We start from the raw sequence: 17,350 nt of genomic DNA on the forward strand, positions 1-17,350 counted from the left end.
TATAAAGCCATACATAAGAATAAAACAATTATTGATTTAGTCTGAGATATTCAACACTATCTTATGGATCAAAAAATTATATATCATCACAGATGACTATATCAAATCCGATATGAGTTTATCAAGTCATACCGGACCGGGTATGCTCATATATGGCCTACTACGGCAAAATTTTCATATAATTCTATATATAGATCTATCAGGCCACATCAAAAAATTTTTCCACCGGACGATTCAACGATACCATTTTAATAATTAAATGAGTGTATAAGACATGCAATTTTAGATTTATCAAATTTTTCTTTATTTACCCCAACACGAAGACTTGTTTGTAATTCTAAACCTTAGTGTGTACAGTAAATAAGCAATCTGAGAAGACTTTTTGGATATGTAGCATACTTAAGTGTGGAATAAAATAATCGCAATGGGAGAGCGTAAATTATCTAGAGCGTTATTTTAAACCAGGCTCAATACAAAGTAACATCGGCGAAAGAGCTTATTGTGCAATCGTGTTCGAAAATAGAGTCTTAAACCGTGAACAATCCTGTCATTATATCAGAGCACAAAGAGGGATAGGAGCTCTGAGCCGTAGATGTAACAGTAGCAGTAGGAGTAACAGTAGTTGAAAACGCAATGTGTATCATACATGTATGTGTATGTATTATCGATGTATGTACAGCGGTAAACTTGTGCTTTAATACGAAGCCCTGGAGGCTTTGAGTTTATTCGCACACTCAGCCCCCCTTTATTCGCACCACAAACTTCTAATAAATTGGGTTTTTCTGCATACTAATCGATTTTCTTCATTATGACTAATGAATTCTATTAAAATTGTTTTATTTTATTATCCTCGGAAATAGAGCTATGAATTAATTGAATTTTATTCATTTTATGTAACTTTTTTTTCTCTATTCACTTTTTATAAAACTTTATTTTTTCATCTAAGGTTTCGTTAGCATTCAAAGAACACATCTTAAATAATTTTGTAAAATTAGTGTTGAACCAATACTTCGTACTCTTTATAAGGAATTTCCTCGCCGTTGTAGGGAATGTAAAGACTTCCATGACTAGGATGAATCTATCAAATTAAAAATAGAAAAAAATAACGTTTTCTTAATCAATCAATGAATTATTTATGCTTCAAATATTTACCTTCCCTACACAAGGAGTTCCATTATGATGAGCGCGACCGACAAATAATACTTCTCCATTACTAGTTCTGCCGCCCTCTACAGCTCCAGGTGGTACTTGACCATGTCTTGATGGTATCCAATGAAACTCTGCTGGCATTAAGATCTAAAAATATATTTGTAAATTGTGATTAATCACAATAATGAACGGTAATGGGAGAAACTACGATAATTAACAGTGTTTGCTTTACAAGATAAATGTGCGGCCTTGAATTAGGACATTTGAGGAGGTGATTTTCAAAAGGGTACACGGAAAAAAATCAACTGTTGCTGCAACAGGAAAAAATCCTGTTACAGCAACAGGATTTTCCTGTAGCTGCAACAGGAAGCAGCCATGTTGCAGCCACAGGATTACTACTGTTATTGCGACTTAATAGTAAAATATAGTTGGGTCATTCCATGTCAAATTGACCTACAGTTGGAATTGACCCCTTTTGATTGGGATAAATTTTGGTCAGAAATTTTCTTTTATCATATAACGAACTTCTGCCAAAGGAAAAAAAATTAAAATATTTTATTCAAAAGATATGCAAATTCAAAATTTCGCTATTTTTTCAGTTCTTCAATTTTGTTTTTGGAATATCTCGAACACTATTATAGATACGGGAATGGCCTTTCGTTTGTTTGAAAGGGGACACTTGGGGCTATTGAAAAAAAAAATATTTTGAAAAAAAATTTTGAAAAATGCCAAATTTTAAATTTTTGAAAAACGTTAAAAATGTCGATTGACATTAAAATTTGGGCTCAATTTTTTTTTTGTATAGTACCTTGTACTGATCTTAAAAGACCGTGAAATTTTTAGAACTGTGTGTTTTTTTTAAACATGAATTTTTGAATTTCAAAAAAAAAATTTTTCTTGTTTTTTGAAATTTTCAATAAGGTAAAGTTATGAAGGTACATAGTATTGTAATTTTGAGCATTAAAAAATTAAATGCATGACGTGGAAATATTAAATAATAAATTAATTTCAATTTTTTTTTTATTTTTCTGGAGTAATCTTAAAGTCAGGCTTAACACATGATATAGTTTCTTATTTTTTTCAACGCATTATATATTTTGTCCGTTTCTTAACTTCAATAAGTTTTTAACGTCAAATAACTCAAACAGATATAAATTTCCATTAAAATCAGAAATAATGTGATGAGAATATTAATTTTAATATCAAATATTAATTACTTCGAGAATTATAAAGATTTCTATTAATGAAAATCGAATTGTAGCTTCATAACCGATAGCACTTTATAGCTAAATTTAAAAAGTTCAATAAAAATATTTATACTTGAAAATAATCAGTTTCTTGTTTCTAAGAGCCTAACTATTTATTAATTTATTTACAATTGAAAAAATTTTAGAAAAACATTCGTATAATTATAATTTCAAGGTGACGTATAATTTTTTTTTTAAATAATTTAAAATATTTATTTATTTACGAACTAAATATTGTAAACCATATTTAAATAATTTAATAGCTTGACTCTGAAAAATAAGCTCTAAAAATATTATATTATTGGTTTCAATAAAATTTGCACCATCGTTTTTTTAATGCTTAAGCATTTCCGGAAATTAAGCACTTCCGTAAGTAAACCATATTGCCTCCCCCCCCCCTTTACGGCCTTAATTTATTAATTCAATTTTTTTAAATTGACAATAGTCTTAAAAATATCAAATACCAATTAGCGAGCAATGATTTTTTCTAAATAAAAGATACTCGATGTTTTATTTAATCGAAATTTTTACACATCAGCTATACTATCAACTTTGTTACCTATATTATTCCTTGATACATTGAACGTAATGAAATGACGTAATCACTCTACTGATATGGACTCTTCACTTTCGATAAATATTATTAGTAAGAATAGTTTATCTTAAATCATCTCCTCTTTTTGATTGTTATATTAATTAAAATATTTATTAAAGATCAATAAAAGGTTATACTAAGAAAATTACATGGCTCTATCGAGAATGATCTATTGATTTAGATAAATTATTATGTATCTTAAATGTTAGTCAGATATTACTCATGATTTATGATTAATATTGACTTATTTCGTCTATCAAGTCGGTAATTTCTAAGTTGAGAAAAAGGACGATCACTTACTTTCAGAATGTTCATAATTTGCTCAGACATTTATAGTAATTCTCAATCAACTGTTTCACGGTTCATACAATACTAATATTTATTGACTTACTCGATACTGTGATAATTGGAACTACTTTAACGAGTTCACGACTGCTTCAAGTCTTGGGTGGTGTATATTAAGAGTAAATACGCTTTGGCTTAACCTTATAATCTATTATTTTGCATATATTTCTAAGATCGGTGATTTCACTAATTAAAAAGGTTGATTAAGTCCAAGCCAACTTCCCCGATCCAAATTTTTAGAAATATTTAAAATTTTATTAATTCAATACCACGACGTTTCGACATGAGCACCCATGTCATCCTCAAATGAAACTACAAATTATTTAATAATATAAATTAATTTTTTTACATTTAACTACAATATTAATAACAAGAACGTTTTTTAATGCAAATTTTTATCTAATATAATTCAAATTAAGTCTAAAAAAATTTTATTTAATTTTTTAATAATTTTTGTTGTAAAAAAAAAAGTGTGAACGAAGCAAACAATTATACTCATCCTTTTTTTTTGTCTTGAAATATAAATCTGTGGGAGTTAATCATTGTTTCGTTGTAACTAATTAGCTGTACTTTCAATTGAGATAATTTTTTTTTAAATATAGAACACAATTAGAATTAAAAACTGTAATTATACTGACAATATTTGAAAAAAAAAAACTCCATTTTCGTAAAAAGTATTTTTTTGAACTTCAGTAATACAGCTTACTTACATACGATATTTGATAAATTTTCTAAACTTTGAAATTAAAAAAAAATTATGTTTACTAACAATTTAATGACAATTATCAATTATTAACGATTATAATATTTTTTATAAATATAATAAATCATTAAAAATAAAAATAAAAAAAAAATACATACTTCAAAGTCGTGTTTTATGTGTTCAGCCCCGCCATGAGCAACATATGCAACACCATGTTCAGGTTTAGCTTTAGCCGGTAGCAAATCGCCATGATGATGCGCTCGGCCAACAACAAGATGAGCACCATCCAAATCACGGCCAATGGTAATCATTCCGGGAGTCCAATACCTTGCTCCAGAATATCTCACCCACTTGTATCCTTTGGTGGAGAAACAGAACAAGAGTAAGACCAAGAGAGAGGGAGAGAGAGAGAGTGAATAAGAGAATAGGGAAACCACCATTGATTCACTCTGGTATTGTGGTATACTTCAGGGATTCACAGACGTGGGCACGATTGTGGAAGCAATTGTGGTGTATGATACCATGCAACAGATTTGCTCGCTGATTACACCCCCTTGGTGGTAGTGGTGGCAATGGTGGGTTTTGCGCTTGATAGAATTCAGTTTACTACTCTCTATGTCTATCAAGTGCATTGCGTCATCCAATATCCACCAAAACTTCTATTTCACTGGTCATTTACTAGTCATTGTATTTTCAGAGAATCCACTACAGTCCCATGTACCCATGTAAATACCTATCGTTATCTCTATCCATTTAATTATACGTCTAATTATCAGTTATGTTAATAGATAGATATAAATATAATGATACGAATTCTATTAAATATGAAAGCGCAGGGAGAAGGAAGTCCCCAGGGAAAAAATTTATTCGAACCTACAATGGATAAACTTTTTTTTTTTTTTTTATCATTTTTGTCGCGTAAATATTTAGATGATAATATGGAATTTTAAAGTAAAATTTGGTATCATTGAAACTCTAGACAGTCATATAGTGATATCAGATTGCTTAGAAGTTGCACAATACAGTTCAGTCTGCTAAAAGTTACGAATGTAACGGCCCAAGAAGCAGAATTGATAATCTCGTTAAGAGTTACTGTATGGTTATTGATCCCTTTGGTATATCTTTTGCGTATTTGACGTTTATTAAAAACTGTTACTTCAATGATTTTTTTATGCAATTTTCTATTAAATTTTATTAGTTTGCTAAACCTGTTTAAATCAAACTGACATTAATTTATAGAATGAGTAAATAAAAGAATAATTTAGTTATGTATAATTTCATATTTAGAAAACGATTTTTAGATTAAAATTTTAAGTTTATCGAGCTAGCAGGGGCTTGTCTATTATGCATTGACTCATTGTTCAAGCAACAAAATCAATTTGTGGTACTAAATTTGTTGCTAATTAGTTGCTCTATTTAGAATCTTGTTGCTTGTTTAGATTCCAAAATATCATTAATAATATCTATTCAAAATGGAATTTTCCACCGCTAGTTTCTAGTTTTCTGAAATTTTTTAGATTGTACTACCTTTGGTCGAAAAAATATAAATATGCAAAAATGAGCAAATTAGCACATCAAGTCATATATGTCCTGATATAGACATATCAGAAAATTTTTTCACGGAACTATATTTGGAATCAAACATGATGTCCTTAAAATTATTTTGTCTTAGTTAATTAAAAGTAAAATATTGATTACGAAATTTGAAATCTACGGTAGTATAAGTTTAATAAGTAATAACAATTTCAATTAAAGTTAATTAAGTTTATAAAAGTTCGATATTTTATCTTATCTAAAAAATCATACTTTAAAATATTATCAATTGGGTTTTTAGTGAGTTAAGTTGATTTGAAGAAAAAAAAAAAACAATAATCTATACGAGCTAAATTTAGCCTTCGCTTAGTCACGTTTTTAACGTGTCTCACTTACGTGGTAAAAACTTCATATAGTATGCAGTGTTTTAGTAAGAAAATATTTTATAACGTGACCAATTAAAGATTAAATCCAGTATATAATTTTAACAGAATAAATTTACTTTTTTGTTATACTCGCTCCAAAAGTTCAACTTTTGAGCGCTGGGTGGCGTCCGAAAAGATACTCATTTTTAGAGACTCTACCATACCGTGTTTTTTCCGCGGCCTAGGCCGCAACTTAGTTACTATTGAGTGGCGCTAATTATTTCTCTGCTGGCAGTTTATCACGAAGCGAATCTAATGTTAATAAGATAACAACCACGGCATAAATAAATATTAATAAAAAGATAATTAAAATTAAATTAAATTTTTTTGCCCTTGGGAAACTTCATAAAATTTGAATATGTCATTATTTGCCTCCTATCCCTCAAAAGTTAAACTTATGGAGCGATAATAACAAAAAATGTTGTATGTCATTTGGCCACTAAGTGGTGATTTTGACAACGACGATTTTACGATTTTTGTTTTAAAGTTTGTGACGCGAATGTATGAAAACGAGTGTCAATTTCCGTCCTCGGCTTCGCCTTGGACGTTAAAATTGCGCCCGTTTTTGTATATTCCCGCCACAAATCTTAAGCTCATATCGCAACATAGTCGTTGTCAGAAAATCGCCACTTTGCGGCTACATGACATAAATTACTATTTTCTCATCTGGAAAATCGAATTAAAATTACGATTAATTTTACAAGATTAATCATCGAAAATAAGACACAAACACGATTACTTAATTACGAACTCACTAATTAATTCGTAAGCTAGTGGTCACATAATTGGATATAAACTGATGATAACCATCCACGAGATAAACTTTTCAAAGAACTAAATAATCGATAAAGACTTCAATTTAACAATTACTCATCAACTGTAAAAGGTTACTTAGTTAATTGTATTTTAATTTACTTTCCCAGTAGAACAATTTCATTTTATATTTTTCTACTTTTTCCAGCGCGGCTGTAAAAAAGTCAGTCAATGACATAAATCAATTACCGGTTGAGCGTTGAAAAAGCTCAGAAGTAATTAAAACGTTTATTTTTTTTCTATTATGTAGAATCAGAATCAGAATGAAGCTATCGAACTGCTTTTAATCACTTGATCATATATATATAACGAAGGAAAACTTTTTGATTTATAAAAAAAAGCTTCAAAATTTTACTCTTGTCTTGAAATATTTCTAGCGAAGGAAATTCAAGCCTATATCTACAAATTACAACCCGAGTCGAAATTTTTTTTCGCTTAGAACCCATTTTAACCTGGGATAGTCTAAGTCAGGGTGAAACAGAATGAAATAGGTTTTAAGAAATAAGGAACTGCATTGATACTAAACCCCGTTTCACTCTGGTAACGTTATTAAATTGGGCAGCCGCAGTCTTCTGAATCACAATCACATAGAAGTATGCAACTAAATGGGCTTTTGTTCATAAATAAAGGTAGCAAAGTACCATTCTTTAATTTGTAGCCGAAATTCGAAAAATCTAATTTTTTATCTTGGGGATTCAATGCATTTTTCCAAATGTATGTTTGAGCAGAAGCTCTAAGTGCATGCAATTGCAAGGCATCTGATGTGCACAGAATTTTAGATAGATTAATATTAGTGCCAAAGCAACGAGGAAAAATTATTTGTCTAATAGCTTCATCCGCGGTGCTACCTTTTTTATCTAAAATATTAAAATACAAGGTTTCTAAACCTTTCAACCCCTTACCACTTAATTCTAAGCCATTGCCAAGAGGGACTAAAGCATCACGATTTTCTTTGATTTTTATCATTTCTAAAGCTTTTTTTTTAAATTGCTGTGATAATAACAAAAAAGTAATATAAACTAATAAAATATACTATTAATTACATGTTCCGATTTCTGCTTAAATAACATAACTTTTGAAAAATTGATTTCAGAAAAAAATTTATTAAAAACAAATTGTAGAAAATTTAATTATTAATAACATTGCTCTCCTTAACAATCTTGATAAAGTTGATAGTTTTTAAGATAAATGATAAATAATGATTCAAGACACAGAGAGGCCGATGTAACGCATGAGTCAGACAGAGACAGCGATACTTAAAGGTAAGCGACGCATACTTGTGAGCGCGCGAAATTAACAATTAAAAAACAGATATAAACAATGAAATTTTTTTAAATCTCTATTAACAATATTATTAACTATTGTATAGAGAATTAAAAAAAAATATTACTTATACATTATTTTTTTTTTTTAATATTTTTTTCATGGGTCGAAAGTACCCAAATTTGAGATTTTTCGAACCTTTAAAAATTCATATCTTTGAAAATATTAACTTTATCATGAAAAGTCATAGGACCTTTTTTATTGGTATTTCAATAAAGAATATAAAAAAATTTATTCGGTTGAAAAATAACAATTCCTTGCAATTGTTTAAACAATTTCGGTTTAAAGAATATGGCACCGGGTTGCCCCATGGCAACATGCATTTATATCATCAGTAGGGCAATTTGAAGAGGATCGCATAAAAAAATTGAGGTGGAATAGTTTTCGGTATTCATGCGCCGATTCCTCCTGGACTACGTCTTCTTAAGTCCGTTTTCAGACGAGTTAGGTTGAAGAAGGTTCTTAATAAAACTGTTTCACTCTTTTAGCGCCTAGCTGGGATTGCACGATGTATACGATTTTACGATGTATACGAACTCTGAGATGAATAAAATATTCTTCAGGAAGAATTTTGATCTTACGAATCCTTTTATTGTTTTAAAATAAAATACATGTATGTACCCGAGTCAAAATTTCCAACGTTATTCCAACGTTATTCCAACGTTTCCAACGTCTCAAACGCGGTTCCAACGTTTCCAACGTCTCCAACGTTATTCCAACGTTTCCAACGTCTCGAACGTGATTCCAACGTTTCCAACGTAACAAGCGTTAATTCAATGTTTTGAACTTTGCAAATAAATGAAAATATATGTAGACATGAAAGACAAAAAATTTATATAATGTATAGTGATCATTCCACGCCAAATCGACCACCTTTGAACCAGATCCCTTCCAAATTTTTTCAAAGTGGGATTCCTTCATTTAATGTTTTTAACTTTTCACTAATAAAATTGAAAATTTAAAAAAATCGGGAAGTTATGGGTTTCACCCTGTTTTTCGAAAATTGAGTTATAACTGATGATATATCATCAGATCTTTACGTTTTGAGATTCTAGGCAGCTAATTTGACTTTTTCAAAGTGTTGTATTCTATTTAAAATTGTTGATTGTATGAGTGTAATTTTTTAACAAAGAGATTAGATCATAAATCAATCCATGATGTAGCTTCCAATAAATAATTATTTGATTATATATATTTATATATTTATTCTGTATTTATATCTAATTATTTATTTTGTATTTATGTTAAACAATCGTGTAAAAATGTCATGTAACCTATTTAAGTGTTTTTATTAATTATTCAATATTGAATCTAGTTTTTAACTCTCTTTTTATTTATTATTTTTGCAAATTCAGAAATAAAATGATTGATAATTATTTTTTAAATTGAAATAGTTTATTACACTACAAGGGCAGAAAGTTGAGATTTCTGCACTGTGCAGCATGTGCCCGAGGCGAAGCCGAGGGCATCATGGCACGCAGTTCAGGGCTCTCAAATTTCTACCCTCGTAGTGTAGACTAGTTTTCTTGCTATCCGGTCGAAAGTACGCAAAAAATTGCGTTGAAAAAAATTGATGCCTGCCCCCGACATTTGCGGCACGAGCAAAGCGAGTGCTGCTGGTCGGGGGCGCAGGCATCAAATACACCTGTCAATAAAGATATTAATTTATAATCTATCATATTACTACTTTCGTTTGAGAAAAGATCTTAATTTAATTGAATAAATTTGAAATTATAAATATGTTATAAATTAACTCTAATTTAAAAATAAAAAAAAATAGAAAAATGAAATAATAATCGTAAAATGCATATAAAAAAAAAATTAAGAAAAAAATCTGTGTATTTTTTCAGATTATTATTTGTTCAATAATGAATTTATTTATTTGAAAATATCTATCAGAATAAAAAATATTTTTCGTTTTTTTTGTAATTTAAATATTTAATAAGTCTCATTTCATTAAAATAAATATTTATTTTCTTTAAGTAACTTAGTTTCAACCTAAAATCATCGACACATAACAAGACAGATACATTCATAACAATCACAAGTAAGGTTAGGCTTATAAACATAAGTAATAGAGTGAGCGCGACTACCGACTTTCGGACTTTCTGCCGCCTCGTGTCTCGTTGTCAGTGCATGAATACATTATTTCGGCTCCCCGTCGTAGGGTGCATGCGCGACGATCACGGCGTAAAACTGAGGCTTTCTGCCGTGAAATCGCAGCGGGAACCCCGTACTTTCGACCGGCGTAGTAAGAAATAGTAGTTTTTGCCCTCCGGGCGGAAAGTGGCAACTTTCGTCCCGCTGCGCTAAACTAAGTTGCCGCTTTCCGCCTTCGTCGGATAAAAAAATAGTATACAAACCTATGGCAGGAAAATAATAAATATCTCAGACCACATACATGTCGACCTCGGCTTCGCCTCGGGCAACATATATGTGTTCTGAGACATTTCTCATTTTCTTGCCACAGGTGTGTAATATACTATTTCTTACCTAGGGCAGGAAAATAAGAAATGTCTCAGATTACATGTAATTGTTGACCGAGGCGAAGCCGAGGTCGACAAACATGTGATCTGAGGCTTTCTTATTTCCTGCCCGTGGTGAGAATACTATTTTTCTCCTCGACGGAGGCGGAAAGCGGCATTTTCGTTTAGCGCAGCGGGCGGAAAATTGACGCTTTCCGCCCGGAGGGGAGAAAAATTTTTATTTTCATATCAATTATTATTCATTTTTGTAAAAAAGACACGGAAATGTTATATTGATTGCACATTGAAAGTTACAATGAATATTAGCCAGAATAATTACATGGATAAAAGGACATGTCAATTCGATAATAGAATTGGGAATCTGTGCAAGTCAAAACAATACTCTAATTAAATTTCAAGTCTAGATCTAAAAATGCAATTCTATAAACCGCCCATCAGAGCGGGCGAGTAACAGCTAGTATTATCTAAACTAAAATACGAATAGTTTAAAACTATTTTTTTCTATTTACTCTGCTCTGCAACTTTCTTAAAATAAAAATTAATATATAATTTTTATTTTTAATTACTATTAAATAACTATTTCGCCATACATTAAATGGTTATTTAATTATTAAATAACTAATAACTACAAAGTAAATCTTTTTGTAATTTATTTGACACTCCGTGAAATTTTTATTTTTGAGATTTCTCAAAACCTACTGGTCGGAATTAGTTCTAATTCACAGAAAATCCAAATTCGGTGAAATTCTTTAAAAACGCCGCTAATTTGGTTCGAATCATTCAAAAATTATGAGATGCTTTTACACACACACACAATTTTCAATTTTCTTAGTGGAAAGTTAAAAATATCAAATGAAGGAATCCCACTTTGAAAAAATTTGGAAGGGATCGGGTTTAAAGGTGATCGATTTGGCGTGGAATGATCACTATACATTATATAAATTTTTTGTCTTTCATGTCTACATATATTTTTATTTATTTGTAAAGTTCAAAACATTGAATTAACGGAATTAAACATTGAATTAAGGAATCGGGCTTAAAGGTGGTCGATTTGGCATGGAATGATCACTATACATTATATAAATTTTTTGTCTTTCATGTCTACATATATTTTTATTTATTTGTAAAGTTCAAAACATTGAATTAACGCTTGTTACGTTGGAGACGTTGGAATCACGTTCGAGACGTTGGAAACGTTGGAATAACGTTGTATACGTTGGAAACGTTGGAATCGCGTTTGAGACGTTGGAAACGTTGGAATGACGTTGGAGGTTTCGACTCGGGTACTTTTCCCAACAATTTCTTCTCTTTGGAATATCCCACGTGGTAACGTTGATTTAAAATAATATCAGCTTGTTGAACTCTCTTAAAATGAAGCAGTGAAATTTCACTGGTGAATCAGTTCTATCTTTATAAAAAGAAGTCTTACATACTTTTCGGAATTGGTTAAATCAAAAATTTTGTTTTTTAATTAGAGATCCTATTTTTTGGCTTAAGGTGAATTGATAGGGAATGTTTTATTCATAGGGAAGTTGAGATTTAAAAAAAAAACGCTTTTCACTAAAATAGAAAGCAGAATTGTCTATAAAAGAACAAAGATGAAGATACTACCATTTTGTCAATAAAGGGATTGAGTAACAAAATATAAATCGTTTTCAAGCTGATAACATTTTTAACAAAGGATTAATATTTCAAATAAGATTCTAAAATTATCCAAATAAACCGTAATTATTATTGTTTACGATTGAACAAGTTGATTCCATCGATTGAAGATAATACCTCGAAAAAAACTTAACTTGAATCAAAACGAAAAATTCTTGAATCAAGTAAAATTTACTTAACTCAAGAAAAGTTTTTCAGTCCAAGAGTTTTTCATCTTTAATCAAGACACTGAAACTTTTTGAAATGAGGTACAAAAATTTTCGTCTAGAATTAAGTTAATTTTTTTTTTTTTTTTTTTTTTTTTTTTAGTGTATACTGTGAATAAAGCGATAAAAGTTATCGATCGTACACACAGCTATCTTTATTCATGATTTTATAAATCAAGAATACTAAATCTTGAAGCAAGATGGTAAAACTTTTCCTAAATGGATCTCTTTCTTTAATTATATATTAGTTTTTTCTCAGTGTAATGGAAACAACGATTAATATTTTTGTTTGCGAGTTGAATCTTGAGTTAATGTTGAAATTCTCAAAAGAGCTAATGCTAGTTTTGTTAAAAGAGATTATAATTGGAACTCTTTAATAGTTTAACGAGAGTTTCTAAGTATAGTTTAAGTTGTTTTCAAAATAAGAACGGTGGAATCGTGCTGCATATGCTGCTCTCACGTATACTTTCAGACTCAGCCGCTCAAATCTATGTGTACATAGATAAGTATGAATAAAAAATGTATATGGATATATAAATGAGAGTGCAATGTACTTGAACACAAGGCGCATGTGGCTGCAAGCGCAACAAAATTGCTATGGTATATATATTTCTGGCAACAGAATATGACGTCGTTTATCGTTTTCCGATATCCGTTACTCGTTTTCATCGATAAGCCTCTTATCTCACTCTTAACGCATTTCTCTTCTGTCTGTAAGTCGGATTCAACTTCAACGACTATTATTATTCCTACATGTTTATTTAAAAAATAAGCCTTTATTGTGTTTACCCGATAATTTGTGCTATTTTTTCCATAAATTTATTTTCTATTTATTGCACTATTATTTTCCCCCATTTTTCTATCATCTTGTTTGAACAAATAATCTAAAGATAAAAATATTTTTATTTCTCTCGCTTGCTGCAAACTTAATCAATTTATCAAGTGCTTAGATAATGAAAAATATTTTTATAATTCTCTATATCTCAATGACATTGACAACTCCGATAATCTACAGGTATATATAGTTAACAAGTACAATAAAATAAACAGAAAAAAAAAATAAAGATGATAATTATAATTGGGATTTGGTGCTTCAATAGTTTTTAAGAGAAAAAGTTGACAATACTCGTTAGTAGTTGGAATCTCTTTCTTACTGTCCGCTATAATTGATATCAACTTTGTCAACACTTTCAAACTTTATTATTTTTTATTTTTCGTTTCACAATTTTAATATAATCTTTCTATTTTATTGAAATAAATAAGATTTATTTTACAAGGTCTATTGTTCTCTAATCAATTTATTTAAAAATGATCTTTATCAAATGATTAATTGGATACTAATGGGTTAGAAATTTTGTGAATTTCGATTTATATAAGACTAATAATTCAGATAATAAAATATGCAATATTTTATAATTGTTTATGAAAAATTATTTATTAATTTAAACCCACCTGGCATATTACTGCAGACTATGTATACAAAAGTAACTTTAGTTAACGCTAATCGTTCAAAGACTGTCAGTTCGAGTAACTCTAGATATATTTGTATGAAATGGAACGCCCACGGTGACGTGATAGATAGTGATATTAAAATATAAACAAAAATACACTTGTCAAGCTATGATAGGTGTTCATTCATTTTATCTCAATACCAGACCGAGAAATAAGATTTTTTTATATGCACATTTGTCGATCGCGGCGCTGCTATAGTCCTTATCGAACTAAATTATTCTGAAATTCTGGCGTATGATTTATATCGTTTATAAAAATAAAATGTATATTATATTCTTCTGAGCAATATCAAAATTTTATATTCGGTAACAGATAAAAGTACTTCCTCCATGGTATAGTGTGCTCAGAGAGCATTTACTATTGTCAGAAGGTTTATACTATTGTCAAATCATTATTTACCATCAAAATACTAAATCAAAATGCAATCGAAAAACAACCTTAAAATGCATGATTAATTTTTTGGGTCTATGGATTTTTTTGCACATCTCTCAACGCGAGGCGATTGAGATAGTGCTTTATTCTCGACACGTCAAGGTCAAGCTAATGCTTCTTCAAATGCCTCGATCACAACCATATTGCACTTACACGATGATATGAGTAAACGTAGGGGAACCTGGGCCACGAAGACCCCCCTCAAAAATTAAGTAAAAACTTTTTTTTTCAATTTCTCTCAAGTTATGACCTCTATAATGTTTTTATGATATTTTGGGCCAATATGTGATATGTGGGGCATAATGGACCACTCGAGAAAAAAATTGTAACGAAAAATAATTTTTTTTTTTTTTTTCAAATTATGATAAATTTGTGGTAAAATAAATTAAAAACAAATTTAATTGAACTAAAAGATTTAACAAAAAATTGAATCATACAGGGGAGAGAGGTACACGACGGTTTCATGAAAAATGCCAAATTTGTCAAATTTTGAATTTTTGAACATCGTCGAAAATGACGATCGACACCAAAATTTTGGCTCAATTTTTTTTGTATAATACATTGTACTAGTCTTAGAAGATCCTGAAATTTTTAGAACTTTTTTTTTTTTTTAAATGTGAATTTTTAAATTCAAAATAAAGGTTTTTCTAAATGAGGTTCAGGTATGCAAATACATTGTACTGTAATTTTGAGCATTAAAAAATTAAATACATGACCAGGAATTATTAAATAATAAATTGGTTTCAACTTCTTTTTTTTTTCTTTTTCAATAGCCCCAAGTGTCCCCTATCAAACAAACGAAAGTCTATTCCTGTATCTATAATAGCATTCGAGATATTACAAAATCAAAATTAAAAAACTGGAAAAATTGGAAAATTTCGAATTTGCATATCTTTTGAAAAAAAATTTTTTTTTTTCCTTTTACAGAACTTCGTTGTATGATAAAAGAAAACTTCTGACCAAAATTTGTCCAAATCGAAAGAGTTTGTTTTCAACTATTGTTTGATTTGACATGAAATGACCCATAAGTAAATATTTTTCGTTAATAATTAATAAAAATTAGCATTTGTCAAATTATTAATAATTTTGGACAAGCATTCTATTAAATATATGCATATTATTATTCTAAAGTTAATAATAATGGGTTTTTAATACATATAAATTGATTTTCTTGTGTTTAAGACGAAAATAAACCGTAATTTTTAACAGTCTAAAATTTGAGGCTCGATATCTTTGAAACGGCTTGACTTACGCAAAATTTCAATCAGACCTTTTTTGTAGAGCATTTAATTGCCCATAAGAAAAAGGTTTAGTTTCATCTATAAAGTAGCTCGTTGTCACGTAACAGAATTCCAAACTTTAAAAGAATATTTTTCTATGTTATTTAAATGGGAGATAAAAATTACTTGACGCCACCTCTAAATATTAATATTAAGAGCTCATATTTTCAGAGGATCTTTTTCTAGAGATACTTTGACGATTTCTCAATGTTCGTTGAAAAAAAAAAAAAATATTCAATTTTTTTGATACACTCTAATCAATAGTCTAGTATACGTAGATTTTTTTTTGTTAGATAACTTTTTATTAAAATTGACTATGATACACATGTACAAAAACAAAAGAACTTTTGCACGCCTCATAGTGCGAAGTGCGTGAGGTTGTGCTTCATACTCGACTCGTCAAGGTCAAGTAATTTTGTGATCTTTAAATGCCTCTATCACAACCATATTATACTTATACAATGGTAGAGGTAGATGTACACCGAAAAAACACTTAAATTAAACCATCTTTTACTTTCTAAAATCATTTCATGATGCTATTTTGAAAAAAAAAATCGTTTTGAAAAAAATTTTACGTGGACGACCGGATGTCACCACACTTTGGATGTACCAACGATTACTCCCGAACAAATTGATATTTCAAGACCGGACCTTTTTTATTAGTTTAATAATTTGACGAACTGGGTCCGTATTTCATATCAGTGGCCTAGTTTACGTATTTTTTTATTTAATTGAATTTTTATTAAAATTCACTACGATACAACCGTACAAAGCCAAACGAACTTTTCTGATTTGTCACGTGAAAACTATGGCGCCACTTGATCAAGCTAGATTTTTTTAGACTGCGTGCGCATATGACAAGAAAAAAGAGCGCCGATATTTAAAAAAAAAATAAAAAATACTCTGCAAGAAATTACTTAATTATAATTTTTTTTTTTTTTAATCAATTACACAATTAATTTTTTTCTTAAAAAATGAATGAGCGTTATGAGGCGTGCACTTTTGGATTTTCCAAACTTTTCTCATTTCTCTTATGTGAAAACTATGGCGCCACCAATTAAAATAAGATCAAGCTATCATATTACTAGCGTATGAAAATCAATTATACAATGCATTTGTTTCTCAAAAAATAAATGAGCATTATGAGGCGTGTATTTTTAGATTTATCAAACTTTTTTATATTTTCAATCTCTAATATTCCTTAATTTGTAATGTCATAGTAAAAAGTTTTTAAAATGAGTATTGGATTGTTTTTAATTATAGCACGATGTTAAATAGAAGGTATAAGTGACGTGGTAAAAATAATTTGAATTATAATAAGCACAAAACACAAATGAATTAAACTTTCAATTGTTACGTTTATATTAAATTAACATTTTAATGTGTAATACACATTGTGTATGCGACCTTTAATATTGTGAATTGAATAACCACAGATTGTATGCTGCCCACATAATACGAAGGGTTTCTTTTAACTAACATTTATTACAAAAACTATCGTAACTAGCTAGTAGAGCTTTATAATTGTAAAATATAAAGTTTTGTAATTTGTATTTTTTATTTGAATCCTCGTAATAATCATAGTAAAAAAGTATCCGAAAAAACTTTGTATTTTTTTTTTTATTTAACAAATTGACCT

At 29.5% G+C, this 17,350-nt stretch overlaps 1 protein-coding gene across 1 annotated transcript; it reads right to left on the minus strand.

Moving 5' to 3' along the window:
* Window positions 1-911: 911 nt before the first annotated feature.
* On the minus strand, window positions 912-14,082 carry LOC123261255 (natterin-3-like). Its single transcript, XM_044722819.1, has 4 exons — window positions 13,940-14,082; window positions 4,198-4,397; window positions 1,153-1,296; window positions 912-1,078 (listed from the first exon to the last, which is right to left on the minus strand). The coding sequence occupies exons 1-4, from the start codon at window positions 13,944-13,946 to the stop codon at window positions 992-994; spliced, it is 438 nt and encodes a 145-aa protein (XP_044578754.1). The 5' UTR covers window positions 13,947-14,082; the 3' UTR covers window positions 912-991.
* Window positions 14,083-17,350: the final 3,268 nt, after the last annotated feature.

The sequence above is a fragment of the Cotesia glomerata genome, linkage group LG3 (assembly GCF_020080835.1).
Source record: "Cotesia glomerata isolate CgM1 linkage group LG3, MPM_Cglom_v2.3, whole genome shotgun sequence".
Classification (NCBI taxonomy): domain Eukaryota; kingdom Metazoa; phylum Arthropoda; class Insecta; order Hymenoptera; family Braconidae; genus Cotesia; species Cotesia glomerata.